The sequence below is a fragment of the Cydia pomonella genome, chromosome 1 (assembly GCF_033807575.1).
Source record: "Cydia pomonella isolate Wapato2018A chromosome 1, ilCydPomo1, whole genome shotgun sequence".
In the NCBI taxonomy this organism is placed as follows: domain Eukaryota; kingdom Metazoa; phylum Arthropoda; class Insecta; order Lepidoptera; family Tortricidae; genus Cydia; species Cydia pomonella.
The window spans coordinates 12050931-12067291 of NC_084703.1; the positions used below are offsets into that span (position 1 = coordinate 12050931).

The 16361-nt window shown below is 37.3% G+C and overlaps 1 protein-coding gene across 2 annotated transcripts in view; it reads right to left on the reverse strand.

Moving 5' to 3' along the window:
- Nucleotides 1-5684: 5684 nt before the first annotated feature.
- LOC133515332 (large proline-rich protein bag6) overlaps nucleotides 5685-16361 on the reverse strand; it is a 35005-nt gene continuing 24328 nt past the window's right edge. For both annotated transcript variants that reach the window (XM_061847808.1, XM_061847801.1), the window contains exons 22-23: nucleotides 8389-8554; nucleotides 5685-8098 (exon numbers count right to left, since the gene is read on the reverse strand). In XM_061847808.1, the coding sequence (XP_061703792.1) occupies nucleotides 8056-8098; nucleotides 8389-8554 (209 nt within the window). In that variant the 3' untranslated portion in view covers nucleotides 5685-8055. The remainder of the gene's footprint in view (nucleotides 8099-8388; nucleotides 8555-16361) is intronic.

Genomic DNA, 16361 nt, shown 5'->3' on the forward strand with positions numbered 1-16361 from the left:
CCTAGGTATTTATTATTTCTCGGCACCTATCCTAATTATTATCCACCAACATTTGTATATAAAGTAGGTATATGTGATTTCATTTCTTTGACAAAAGTAAAGTTAATGGATGCTTGTAATCAGATAAATTTATGTTCTGTTAGATTAACATCGTGAGTTATTCGCAATTGTACAGAGTAAGTATATCGGCGACTTTATTTACTGCGGAGTGTCAAATATTTCAATTACGAACGTAGAACGACGCCGGACGAACTCTACGTCAAGGTGAAGTGCACTCGGTTTGCTTTGCTTTCTGCGTCGTCAAAATGATATTTATATTTTAAGATTTTTATTATTGTATGTATGTTAGTCTGTAAGGTATGTATATATGGGCCATAGTTGCCTGAAAATAAATGATATTTAATTTAATTTAATTTTAATTTTGCATTACAAATAAGTTGGATTAAACCTGACACATGTCTATTTACAATCTTGTCACAAAATTAGTTGTTATTAGGTTATTACTCATAAATACATATTTTTATAGACACTGGGAGGCAATTTTTGTGAAAGTAATCTGTAATCACCATGTAAGTACTTACACATGGGCATATAACACCATCTTTCAAAGGAGGAGATTCTCATTTCATCAGAATAGTTTATTTGAAATGGATACCTACTTCTCTGTTCGTATATGCAGCTCTGCCTTAGCAACCGAAGCATTGATTGGTCCGTGCTCCACTCGCTCCATAGACTGATCACACAACGAACAAACAGCAAAGTGAAGTTCAAAAAAACTTACAGGTAGTGAAAGGAATACTCTCGATTGAGTAAAACTCGTACCTATATGTATTTTTAATATTTATTATTCAACGCTACACACAATGTTAGTACCTATACTAAAAGCCTAAAACAGCTACCATGGCTCGGAACCGGTTAATTTTTAAATCCCGAAATAGCCTAATATTTTTAATTATTTTATACTCTACGTAGCACTGGTAAATACATGTATTTAGGTAAAAACTTCACATTATTAGATAGTCCCATTAAAAATTAAATAATAAACCAATGAACGAAAAAGAACGTAATAATACCGGTATTTTTTGTATGAAGAAAAAACAGGTTCCGAGCCAGCTACCGGGAACCGGGAATGATGAAATTCGGATAGGTCAAGGTCTAGGTATCTCCATCTCTATCGATCTTACGTTATTTGAGCGACAGGGACGCAGAACGACGAATTTTTGGTTTTTGAATTAGTGCCTTTTCAAAATGTTCAAGCAGGCAAGATATGTTATAGGTATGTACAGTGGAACCTGAATACCTCGAACCTAGCTCGATAACGCGAAATATAAATGCTAGCCCCGTCTCTTCAAAACCTATATATCTCGAAATATATAGCCTAATTAAGACGAAGTAACCATTCCTTCCCTTCACGGTTATCGAGTATAATTTTTACCACCATATTCCATAACGCGAAAAATAAAATTTGTCCTCTAGAGAAAATACACCTGTTGTTTTACCACCATAAAATCTCGTAGGTAGTTATTTACTTAAACATGTATTTTACGCTTGTGTATTCCCTCTCTAATACGAATTGTTCATTCGTTTTATATCTGTAACTCGAATCCTCCCTTAGAAACAAAAACGTATAACTCTTAGAGGCCGGATTTCCCATGACAATTTTGAATTTTCCTAGGAACTTCTCATTTATCGGCTACCGATATACATATGTCGATACAATGTAGAACACAACATATTAGGGATGAGAAAGTAGAGGTAAAAAACAGGCGGTCTTATTACTCAAGATCTATCTCTTCTAGATAACTTTTGAGTAGTTGAACATGTAGATATATGGCAAAAAAAGAAAACCTAATAGTTATAAATTAATAATTTCACATTTAACTTCAGTTAACAGTTCAGTGTTTTTTTGTGTGCTACAAGGTGTTGCATTACAAAAATTTGTCATACACGCTTCGATAATTTGTCATGTCATTTAGCTTAGACTTGCTCTATCGATATCGAGTTTTAATATGCTTTAACATTTTATTTTACTTTAACATGAATGAATCAATAAAACGTTAGAAATAAATTTAAATATGTATATATATGTCTACTACAAAGTCATTGCTTCGCAACGTTCCAAATCCACAGTCTACCGCAAAATATTATCATATTTTATATTGGTCCCCGTCCCAGATTAGCCGTAAGTATTTTAGACGCCAGGACACCACAGCCATAAGATGATAAAATTGCGTTAGGGTTTTCCGATAAAAAAAATCTACCCATTTTTGACAGTTTAAAGTTTAGGTAACTCGGTTATAAAAACTCGTTCTCGGAGGGAGATAGGGATCTATTATAAGTAACTAGGTATATAATTAAGTAGTATTGGGAATGGGCATTCAAGAATAAAATTATTATTTAAATAAGAATTCGAAAGAATAAACTATCGGATTTATTCCCATCAAAATTATTCAAACAAATTTCGCCGGGAATGATGAAACTTAAATGAAAATAACATAATCAAAGAAATATATTCATGATATTTTATTTTAGATAATATTCCACGAATAAAATGTAGTCTGGGTACTCATTCATTACTCTCGTGCAAAAGATTCCACTTTTTACAAACGCGCTACGCTCCTGTTCATGTGACACGATACTAAACAGATTTAACAGTTCTATGTTAAAATAATGAGTTGTAAGGATTGTAGCGCTATGTCTTATTTATGTAACATTTCGTACCTTGTTACAGTGACAATTAATATGGAAGTCGCGACCTCGACCGAGGTAGGGACCTCATACTACTTATGGAGTGTGGAATTAAGAGGAGTGACATATCTTATGGTAGAACTGTTGCAAAAGTGTCCAGCTGTTAGCTATAAATAATAGTTCCAAATCTCTCCAGAGTAGCTAAGAACCTAGGCGTTATTGACGGAGTGAAGTGCACTGTCTATGATTTGATTTTTTTTCAAGTATTCTAGGTATTGTACATGGAGATTTATTTCCTTACCTCCACCTTCCGTAATACTACTACTTATATTGTCACTGTGACAAGGTGCGAAGTGGTACTGAAATTAAATTCCTTGACCGTACCTACTAAAAAGTATTTTGAAAATAGGTCCCAAAAACGATACCTTAAGCCTAGCTTAAAATTTCTCGGGCTTTAGGACAGTATAATACTTGTACCAATGAACAGAAATCAAGAGATCAAATTTAGAAAGGTTGTCATCCTAAATCAAATGATAATTTTATGTACCCACTGCCCAGAAAGACAGGTAGGAATCATTTCCGCTTAAAAGTAAACCCGCTCGCTACGTTTGCCGTAGGTATTTGTGAGCAGTAAACTCTACATGTCTATTTTACCTCCCTACTATAGATTTGGCATATGTTCCTTAGAAAGGGGTGCGCATTTAAAAATAAGATTTAGGTAAGTAGACAACTTTCTAGCTGGATTATAGTTTTTCATGTTTGCTCTTTGTTTTCCGAAGACTTCGGCATCTTTTGGCAAATCCATTGCGAAACTCTCATAAAATTAAGCTTGTTGGCTAGTATAGGCGCGCAGATATAAATATCGATAATTCGACACTTAAAGTCAATATGGGTAAGTGTGACAAACTTTTGTAAAAGTTAACTTTGAACACATAAATCCAGATCATAAAGTTAGATTTCGAACTGTGACCTAAGGTGCAATATTATAAGGTTCAACTTTAGCTGAAAACAATGTGTTTTATGTTGGTTTGATGATTTTTAGATGGTATTTAAGATCTTTAATAAAAGTAGAGTCAGAGCCACACTTCCCTAGCAACAGTAAGTGTGACTACATTGTTAGTGCACGCTAGACAACAATTTTTAATATACGCAATAACCATGATACGAAACGATGATAATTTATTAATTTTGAATAGCGTAATAAGCGTAGTTGATTATCATCATTTATGATCAAATATAATCCGGGGTAACTGTGGCATATATATTATGTTCCAAACTGGGGTTTTATTTATAATAAATTAATCGTTTATTTACTCATGACAACAAATCATAGCAGTATCAATATCCCAATTAGTTTACGTAATATGAAGCGGTTGGTCTCGGACCGTCTAGAACGCAAAATTACTAGTGTAATATTTTGCCTACATCCCTTTTAGTCTACATCGCAAACGGTCTAGAACACAAAATGACCACTTATAGGTAGGTTAGGTTAGTTAGTTATCTTTTAATGGCAAAATATTACACTAGTTATTTTGTGTTCTAGACAGTCCGAGACCAACCCATATGAAGGTCAGTTACACTTGTCCCGTAGCTACACTTACCCACGATACCTTTTTCGCTCCATCTCATTTTTTTTTACATTTATTTATTAATAAAAAGTGCGATTCAGGAGCGTGTCACCTACGTGCCGGCGTAGGCTTTGTATACTCGTATGTCGGTCGACCGTGAAGAATGCGAGCGGCCAATCGTAAACCAGCGACCTCGAGCGACAAATGGTACAGTGAGCAACGAGATTGCACTCAGACGAAGACACCAAAAGAACTTTTTCTATCTTACTCGGGAACAATAAAGCGAAAAGAATTATTTAAAGAATCAATTACCAATGGGTACACACATTCTGATTACTGATCTGTAACTATTTCTCGCGGTATTTATCGGAAGTATGCAGTTAAATTTAATGTTGATGTAACTAGTGGAAATAACCCATAATTATATGGGTTACTACCTTACCTATACCTTTTCTAGCCTCAAGGGAAAAGTACCCTTTTGATAATTACAGGAACCATTTCATATGTTGGTATAAATGGTTTATAGGCGCATTAATATTTCTCCTAAAACAAAGGCGAAGGAAGAGCGTTCGGAACATAATCTGGACAACCTCGTTGCCATTTGTATGTGATCATTAGGAACAACAAATCCAAGAAATGTTATTATGTAAGCACATGAGAGAACTAATAAATAATAACGAAGTTTTTGTTACTAACGATTAAGTATGGCATTCTTTTTACAGCTAATCATTCTAATCAATAACGATTAATCTATTAATTCATTATTTTATCAAAAGCGCTGTGACTTAATGTGGATTATCTTAACAACTGTAGAGATGACAAAATGTTCAATAAACATTTCCTGGTTTAATTACTATTACTTAAGGTACAGCTTATATAACCAACTCATCATTGTAAATGAGAACATAAACATAATAAACAGAGTGAACCGTATAGTTCAAACCGCTGAAGTTAAATTTAATTCGGCTGAAAGTTTAATCATTTTTAATATTACTATTATTTAGTTCGTTAACTCATGCTCGCCAAACGTTTTCCAACAGCGACCGATTTAATACCACCATATAATTTTGGGATAGATGGCACATCCCTGCAATAACATATATTTACGTTTATCAACTTGTAACAAAATGGTAGAAACCATTGGAAATGGTTGTGTGGAACGACGCATGTTCCCTTCATCGTTATGTTACTTTACTTGTCCTTATTTTATTTGACCGCTTGAACGTACTTAGGTGGCAGAATAAGAAAGTACACTATACGGTGGTCATCACCCAGAAACGGACCCGGGATTGTGTAAGAGGTCATTTCATAATTATTTGATTTGGATGGATTAAAACAACGAAGTCTGTTTTAGGGCTGTCTAATAATTATACAGCTGCCTGGAAGGGAATATTTAAAATTTGTAGTAAATAGAATAGAGGCAAAATAAAAAAAAAACAAAATTTATTACCGTAATCATTAATTATATTTATTTAACGCCACATTAATTACATCAACGCCTATAATTTTATCATGTGAGCTTAAAATACACCCTCTACCTTACACATCACATTGTGAATGAAACAACTGTTTCTGTGCATACACGGACTATCACAAAGCATCGTTAACTCTTAAATTCTGCTAACAGGTTTTTGTTATAATCAGTAATGTCTTGAATACACCGTTTAATGAGACACTACGGGAGAATGGAGTTGATTCAATTCATAGCTATCGATATCGCAATAATCCGCGCTTACACCTTTCTTACAAACGAATAGGCGAATAAATGACTGCTATGTGATAACATTTAATTTTAATATTAGTATTTAGCTAAACATCAATACTGTATGTAGTGTATGTGATGGATCAAAAAGCTGCTTAGAGGCTATGTGAATAATTGCACTAAACATTATCGCTAAGTAACAGTTAGAATTTGGTCACATTATCGAGTAAAGTTGAGTTCAATAGAAATGGCAAATAATTTAAAAAATCCAATTTACCTTCCTTAAAAAATTAGTTATGTTAATTAGTAACACTTTCTTAGGATATACATACGTCAAATGTTAACAAAATTGACGATTCGTTTACATTATTTGGCATATCTATTGAACATCACTTCAATTGGTTATATACCTGACAGTAAGGTACTTTATACATCGACATATATCTAAGGACAAGCCTTATGGGCACTAAGAATGATGCTAGTCCAGTAGTGTCACTCACGAATTTGAGCCAATCATGCAATCTAACGCAACTAGTTGCAACCAATCGCGCGCGTGATGCAAACTCATCAACCAATCGCGATGTGGCGTCAGACTACACGATTGGCTCGAATTCGTATGCGTGACACCGCTGTACTGGCCCCACACTTATTGCCTGTAAGGCCCGTCCTTAGATATATGTCAATGACTTTATAGTAACCCTTTAAAAGATAGCGAGATTTTAGTCATTCGTGGCTTTGGTGGGTAGAACAAATTGGAATATAAGTGAGAACCTGTAATTGGCTCTGTATTTCTATTGTATGTTATAGAAATGTTTAAACCCGAGCACGCACATCCATCTCGTTCACTCTTACGCTCGGTGAGAGTAAGAGAAGAACGCGAACCTACGGGACCTTAACAGTAGCTGTCTTTTTGTAGGTACCATATTTGATAGGTATTTCAAGTGTTGTACTCATGTGTTTATAGACCGACTACTAAGAGCTAATGTAACCAAATGAATGCTCTCATTACTATACATACAAAAGTACATCAGTCTCATGAGACATGTTTCAACAAGTGATTGGTCTCTGGTCTTGAGCTCAGCACTAATAACACGAGCAAGGGCCTGCGCGGTTCCCGCCACTCAACAGGTGTGGACTGCCACGAGCCGCACTGACTACAACTGCTTGTCTTTGTATACAAAATAGCAACTAGTGCATAAAAAACATTATTTTATTAACATTCCACCTGGTTAAAATGAAGCGAGTCGTTATATACAAAGATAACGTCTGTTCTGTATATTTTATTGTACATAGCAAACGATCCGAGTCGCGCGCGTTAAAAGGAAAGGGGATAGCCTCATACATGTGCTATTGCGCAGTTTTACAATGAAACAAATTAAATAAACATTTTAAAAAGTTGTATTTAACATGCATTAAATTTCGTGCTTCGTATATAAGTTGGATTTATTAAAAATTATAACCTCAATTTAAAAAAAAAACAGACGAATTACTTTAAACATAATAGTAACAGTGTATGTAAGTTTGAGTAGAAAATAAAACTAAAGTTTTAGAACCCGATATCTATATAAAAATAAATTAAAATCAGATTTCATATAAATAACGGAGGTTTACACTAATTACATTTCACTACCAACTGTTACCGTTAAATCTTGTTTAAAGCTAGCTTAATGAAGCGATAAACAATCCCTGGAATTTTATTATTTTATAACAAATATATTTCAAATTGCCCCTATCCTTAAACATAATGTTTACACGACATTACGACAATACGACAATTTTTTTTCTTTTCATGGGTGTAAAACACACCGGTTGTGCGGTTTGTTTGATATTACTATCAACTTAAATTATTTGAGTACATTAAAAATACCAAGTCAATCATAGTATGCAAATGCATATTGCACATGAAGTAATCTTTTAGACAGAAGATAGCTCTTGAATTTTTGAACTCATTCAATTGGTAATGTCAAAATTTGAAATGCATAAATGCAATCAGTCTAACTAACACAACACTCGCATACAGCGTGACTACGAAATGTTTAACTTAATATTGTAACCACGAGGCAGGCGTAGACTGCAAGGAGTGCACGGAGAGTACATTTAAGATTGATCCTCGCTTTTTTTACTCGGGTCTTTCTTTGTGCTGCAATAAACAAAACAAATACGAAGGTTAAAAAAAACATATACGTGCACACTTGACATAGTAAGAAGACTTTGAAATTCAATCAATTCTAAGCAATAATAAATAATCAAGACTAAGATTTAATTTAAACTTGATTATTTAACCATTTATAGGTTAAATTCGTTATTAGTTGTACGAAAACAATAAGAGTCATTGACAGTAATTAGGACCAGGTGTATCTGATGGACGAACCTTTAATTGGGGTTATAAAGGCTATTTTTTTCAAAAAGAGAACCCCTATTTATACTCACTCGGCAGAGTTGAGGAAGCGCGCCGCGGACGCGTACCGCAGCGGGTCGTAGTCCTCTGAGCTGGAGGCGCGGCTGCGAGCCATCGTGCGCATGTGCTCGCGGAACGCGCGCCGCACTGCTTCGCTGTCCACCGGCGCGGGCCGCGAGCTCGCTTCACGTACGCTCTCTGCGCCAACGCAAAAAAAAACATTGTCAACAAAAAAAAGCTGCTATCAATAAGCCATCGTTTTTTTTATACTAAAAATAAGCGCTTTGTAAGACAGAAATTACCGCATGTTGAAAATGGCTCGTGCAGGCCGGAAGGGGCCATGGTCGCGCACTGTGTGGTTGAAGAGGAATTTCCTTCCGCGGACGCTCCGGCTGTGGAATGAGCTCCCTGCCGAGGTTTTCCCGAGGGTCTACAGTAGGGGGTTCTTCAAAAAAGGAGTGTACAGGTTTTCAAGGGTCGGCAACGCGCATGTACAACTTTGGAGTTGCAGGCGTCCATACGCTACGGTGACTGTTTACCATCAGGCGGGCTGGATCCTGGCTTGCCACCGAAGAGGTATACAAAAGAAAGGCCGCGAGCTCCAATCTCCTTCCTCCAATGTTTCCATAGTTTCTTTATTTCAAATAGCGATTACAATGTTGTTGCCAGCTTACTAGACTATAAGAAAATTAAACTAGTCGTCTCCTTCACGATTTTCGTAGACATCTCTTCTAAATACCTAAAACTGGTATGGATGTGTTCCTCGTTATCCATATCCAGACTACGAACTGACCGGTTTTAGTTTATGGACGGTTCGAAAAAAAGGAGGGGACAGATGGCGGCTGACCAGCATTGACATTTGTTCACATCTTGAGGGCTATGGGACCGATCAGTGCGTGCGAGGTGTCGTTTGAAAAATAATTAAACGTACTATTATTGTTCCTTAAAATAACCATAGACATAACCAATTTTTTACCGTGCATGGATGGCATAAGTACTGATAAATCATGCTTCTAACTCAATAAATTATAACTTTATCTCAATTAATGTTATTACAAAATATAGGGGACATTTCATTAGCTGTTAAAAAATATAAGTCTTATTGGTGTATGTTATTATTATAACCAAGTAATAATGAATTTTGTTCAGCATGGGTCACTACGCACAGTCACATAGATGGCGGCCGACCGTCGTCGACATTTCATTATTTATTGTGTACCATTTCACTGATCAATTCGTGTGATGTGTTGTTTGAAAGAACATTAAACGTACCATTATTGTTTACTAACAACCGTAGTCATAAACGTAGTTGTTTACAAAACATTTGACAATGTATGATTTTTTTACATGCAACTCAATAAACTTTACCGCAATAAATTTTAGTACAAAATATACGGAATATTTTATGCAATTTCCAAAAACATAAGTTTTTGTTGCAGTATAATATTACATAACCAAGTCATGATGAATTTTGTTAGCATAGGCACTGCGCACCGTCATGTAAGTGGCGGCCGCCCAACGTTAGTTTTTAGGGTTCCGTAGCCAAATGGCAAAAAACGGAACCCTTATTGATTCGTCATGTCCGTCTGTCTGTCCGATTATTTCATTATTGTTCAGGTTCTATTTTATTGATCAATTCGTGATGGATACCATTTGCAAGCATATTAAATCTATTGATAATACTTGGTTGTTTGATATCTAAGGCGTACTCGTAAAATTCTGGTTAAAGACATTTTAAAGAAATTAACCACTTTAATAATATAAAAAAGTTACATTTTTACCTAAGAGGTTTGCTTAGTGACCTAAATAGAGTTAATATAGTAAAATATAGGGTGAACGTTTTCAGTATAGACATTATTTATTAGATTTCCAAAATTGCCTTTAGATTTTGTTACCATACAACTATAAACATATATGCCAGGACCAATTTCGTCAAGCAAGTACAAACGGCGCGGCGGGTGCCTCGGTAGACCAGCAGCATTCTATTATTGTTTGAAAGTACATTTATATTGTTCTCAAATGTGACGTGCTGTTATAGAATATGGATAAAAATGATCTTTGGAGGTATGGTAAATTGTGTATATCACAGGTAAATTATGCTTTCAGAAATAGTTCTAGTTTCATAACTTCAAATCAAAGGCCGGTTGACAGCTGACTGAATATCATTTATTATTTAGTTCTACATACAACTTCATAGGTGGCCAGTAATAATAGAGATTCCTTATATAACCTACTTACATATACTACATCTCTCCCTCTTAAACTACAAGTTACGGCAAAGCCACAAACATAACATTGTTATGAAATACAGTTCAAGAGATAAGCTAACAAAAGCATAACAAAACAGTTTAACACAAATAAACCAAAATGAGTAAGTTAACAACATAAATAATCAAAAGGATTGGCCAATTTCTGAGTTCAATTCATTCGTACTCCGATCGGGCGGACGTGTGGAATGAAAGCCCTTTTGCAGCATAAGATGAAGACGATGCAGCAACCACCAGGTACTTCGTCCGTTGCTTTGATGGACGCTACTTAGGCGCCATTCATTTCCTTTCCTCCAACGTTCTTTTAAACGATACATATCCTCGCTAAACTCTCCACTGATAAGTATCGTCTCTTGAGCGAACGATGGAGCCCGATACCATTGTACTAGGCCACCGTAGAACGACCGGATCACAGCCTCGCCGCCGCCCAAGATGCTCATCAACGCTATCAACACGCAGCTACATACAATCGTGCCGTCGTATGAGTCATACCGGGCCGCAGGCTCTTCGCCGTCTTTTCCGACATTGCGTGCCCTCCCGCACTCCATACTCATACACTCCGTCTCGTCACCAGATGATGAGTCATACCAGGCCGCAACCTCTTCGCCGCCTGTTCCGGTATGGCGTGCCCTCCCGCACTCCATACTCATACACTCCGTCTCGTCACCAGATGATGAGTCATACCAGGCCGCAACCTCTTCGCCGCCTGTTCCGGTATGGCGTGCCCTCCCGCACTCCATACTTATACATTCCATCTCGTCACCACATGAGGACTCATCCCGGATCGTAGCCTCTATGCCGCTAGCTCCGTATCGGTATGCCCTACCGCACTGACAGGATTGCGCTGGGTCGTCACACGACGAGTCGCACCGGGCCGCAGCCTCCACACCGCCGGCGCCAGGTTCGCGCCCTCCGTCGCGCCGCCCACGCCTAACACTCGCGGAGCGCATACCAGTACCGCCGCCGCCGCCGCTCGATGAGTCCCGCCGGGCCACAGCCTCCACGCTGCCGGCTTCGGCTAGGTACTCCCTTCCGCACCCACATATATGCGCCGGGTCAACACACGGCGTGTCGCTCCGGACCGCAGCCTTAACGCCGCCGATTCCGGGTCCGCGCCCTCCGTCGCGCCGCCCACGCCTAATACTCACGGCGCGCATAGCACTGCCGCCGCCGCTCGATGACTCTCGCCGGGCCACGGCCTTAACGCCGCCGGCTCCAGCTCGGTACTCCCTTCCGCACTCACATAAACGCGCCGGGTCGATACACGGCGTGTCGTGCCGGACTGCAGCCTCAACGCTGCCGGTTCCGGGCCCGCGCCCTCCGCCGCGCCACCCGAGTCGCTCACTCTCGTGGTGCAGCTCCTCAACTACACCACCGCCGCCGCCGCCGACCGAGGTGCTAACCGGCGCCGCAATCACGCCGCTCACCTCCGCGTGCCTCCCCGCGGCCTCGAGTGTAAGAGCCAGGTCAACCTCTTCCTTCTCGCATCCCGTGGGTTCCATGTGTTTGGTTACTAGCTTCACAAGTTGGTCGAATGTCATATCTTCGGGATAAGTCGGCGAGCATATATCGCACATTAACAAATACATTGTATTTCCGACAGCAGTAATCAATAACGGCACCGTGAGCTCCTCCCTCACTTCATTTACCAAAATGTACTGTTTTATTCGAAGAATATACACCGACCACTGTTTGGTTGATACATCAAACGGCTCTAATATCCCGATATGCATTTTTCACACACAACTTAACGAATTTAACCCAAAAAAACACATAAAAAATTTAAATTTCGTCGCCAATGCAGTGAATCAAAGGCCGGTTGACAGCTGACTGAATATCATTTATTATTTAGTTCTACATACAACTTCATAGGTGGCCAGTAATAATAGAGATTCCTTATATAACCTACTTACATATACTACAGTTAAGTTCGTAGCTTCATGATTGCAAGACGACTGCACATAAAGTACTGAATATCTGTGCCTTATTTGAATTACCTCTACACGTAAAACATTTTCGAACCCACTCGTACACACGTACACGTAGTTGATAATTTAAAATCACCTTCATGATCGGATGCTTGTGGGGTTCATAGTGATATTTGTCGTCGTACGCTCTAGGGTGCCAAATAAGTGACTTAGATCATACTTCATATAGATGATACTTTCAGCTTTAGATGGTATATTTGCATTTATGGTCAACATTTGGAACACTCAACAAGGTAATTTTTCACTATTTTACTTTGCCACTTGGTTGCAAATGTTTGTATTTTGTATTATTTTTATTCGTAAGCTTAACTCTGTGACAGTTTAAAGTAAAATCAAATGGCGAATAAATATAAGCAAATATGTAATTATTTTAGTGCATTTATGCCGGCGTTATCTGCATAATATCATACACTAATAAAACTTATAATTTTGGAAAGCTAATGAAATATATTTTGTAATAACATTAATTGCGAAAAAGTTATAATTTATTGAGTTAGAAGCATGTTTTTTTTACTACGGTTATTTAGACACAATAATAAATAGTACTTTAATTATCTTTCAAACGACACTTCACACGAACTGATCGGTCCCATAGCACTCAAGATGTGAACAAATATCAATGATGGTCGGCCATCTGTCCCCCTCCCTCCCTTTTTCGACCCGTCCCCCTCTCCATAAACTAAAACCGGTTAATTCGTATTCTAAAGACAACGAGGAATATATCGATACCAGATTTAGGTATTTAGAAGAGATGTCGACGACTTTTCTCATCAAAGGCCAGTTTCCTCCAGACTATACCACCACCACCCTACAATTACGTAAAGTATTGATATTCACCACCACCTGACATGACATAGATGTTAGAAGCCACCTGACATAGATGTTAGAAGTAGTATTGGATCCTTATATTTACGACTTAAATCGTTGGCGTTGTATTTTTAAGATTGTCCTTACACATTTATTTTATTATTCCGGATCACAGCTGATCCTTAAGCTGTGATCCGGAATAATAAAATAAATATAAAATATTTTTAACAAATAGGGAAAATAGTCCAGCCTCTTCGAAGACAAAACAAAATAGATATTCAATCCATATTTCTTGACACGAAAATACTTTCTAATATTTTCATATCCGTAAAACATGTTAAAACGATTCGCGTGGGCGCGGTAGCAGCCTGAAAATAGCTCACGAAGCCACCGAACTCATTGTTATTACGCAAACGGAATACAAGATTGAGATTCTCTGCCCACCCTAATAGTATTTTATTCAGCAGTTATAGAAGAGAGGTCAAACAGTTTGAACCGCAGACGAAGTAGAAGGTAAAAATTGCTTTATTTGATTTAGATACTTACACAACGTTTCATACAATAGTGCAAAATTGAACCAACACAAGTGTTAATTCATCTCATCAACATGCTATGAATATTTCGTCTGGTGTACCAAAAACGATAGAATTTGTTTTTTTTTTCATTATAAGTACACTCTTTAAGAAAGCAACACAAACAACTCAATATCTACTTGGAAAAAAAATCTAGCTATTCAGGCCTAATACCGAATAATATAAGTGTTCACGGATGTATAAATAACAGAAAAGTACAGGAGTAGAAAAAAAACATTTACACTCCACTCTATTATATTTGTTTCCCGTTAATACCCTACAAAGCAAATAAGTTTACAACAATTGTGAACGCGGTACCGTCTAGTTAATCATAACGACTCAAAGCACTCGAACTAAGTTCTTAAGAGAAATTAACTTATACCCAACTAAAGGAAGTAGTTTGCTTCAACAAATACTCGACTTCGAGAGGACCGTTTGATGAACGGTTGAGTGAATTCAATGCCTAATGACTCCGGAATCGTTTTAATTAAGCTATGGCAAATACTGGCATTATTTGCACGACGTAACTAGTTAGTTCTCCGAATCGATAAAATCAATTAGAGGGGTAAGAAAACGTTTTTAGACTCACACCAAACTGCCAAAATCGTGTTATCGAATAGCTATATATATCAATATTAATGTTATTTTTATATGGACATAGTCTATTATTTTTAGCTTTACAGGCAGCAGTTGGATCTTATTTTCGAGATTGTTGAAAAATAAACCAGCCATTTGCCGGTCAGACCACACATGGTGGAGGGTACAGTTTTTTGCAAAAAAAAAGCGGCCAAGTGCGAGTCGGACTCGCCCATGAAGGGTTCCGTACCATTTATGACGTAATAAAAAAAAATACTTACTAGATCTCGTTCAAACCAATTTTCGGTGGAAGTTTGCATGGTAATGTAGAGACCCCACAAGTATGGGTTTGATGAAAAAAGATTTTTTGAGTTTCAGTTCTAAGTATGGGGAAGCCCCACAATTTATTGTTTTTCTATTTTTGTGTGAAAATCTTAATGCGGTTCATAGAATACATCGAATTACCAAGTTTGAACAGTATACTTCTTATAGTTTCGGAAAAAAGTGGCTGTGACATAAACGAACAGACATACGGACATGACGAATCTATAAGGGTTCCGTTTTTTGCCATTTGGCTACGGAACCCTAAAAACGAAACACTGTAAGTACGTAGATATAACATTTTATAAGAAACGGCTTAGAAGAAACACCCAAATTTCTAATTTCATTAGTATACCTGAGTGTGATATTACATCGTAATGTGAGTTTTTGAGTAATTATTGTAACGACATAGTTTCGTTATTGTCATTTCGGTTACGAAATCCTAAAAATGAAATTTCCGGGGTAAAAGAGAAATAGCGAAGGCTTAACATCCAAACCCATAGGCAAAACCAAACAAAAAAAAAGCTTTATCAAATCCCGATGTAGCGGAGAGCTTTTTTAATTGAAGATATTTTTTAGCAATATTAGCGACATTTTTTCACGGTTGCTATCGTGTGCTCTCTATATGCAGCTATAGAAAAGAGCCAATATTAAGTTATTGCGCACAAAATTTATAAGTTTGATTAAATCTGTAGCTGCTGGGTACATCTCCGTGCAAGATTGTCTGCACTGTCTAGAGTTTTTGTCATTGAAAATAAAACTCATACGAATATTCATGTTTAATGGTTTCTATTACGAGCCCAAAAATCTATTGAAAAGAGTTATTTAAAGAAACCCAGGCATAATAAATAATAAAACTGGCCAAATGCGCTGCATATGTTTATTATATTATGAGAAAAAATACACATGACAACAGAAATATACATTCCGTGTAAATTTCAGAAGTTACTATTACAGGTCATGAGAGTTTAAACAAAAACCTTTATTGAATTTTGAAAGACGTCCCTACGCCTCAGTGTGGAGAATTGGCCACGAATCGGACATCTCTCAAATAAAGATGCAGAATAATAGTACAAAACCTCCATTACTCAATTCCATAAAGTTGTCACGAAATCACGAGTTAAAAATTGTCCTCAGAAACTTCGAAATAAACGTATTTTTTTTTTTTGCATTTGCATCAACTCGTCTCTTCAACGATTGAGCTTTCATTTAGAAAGCTAATATTAAATGCATAAGATTAGTATGTTTTTAGGGTTCCGTACCCAAAGGGTCCCTATTACTGAGACTTCGCTGTCCGTCTGTCCGTCTGTCCGTACGTCCGTCCGTCCGTCCGTTTGTCACCAGGCTGTATCTCATGAACCGTAGTAGATGATGTATTTCTGTTGCCGCTATAACAACAAATACTAAAAACAGAATAAAATAAATATTTAAGGGAGCTCCCATACAACAAACATAATTTTTTAGCAGTTTTTAT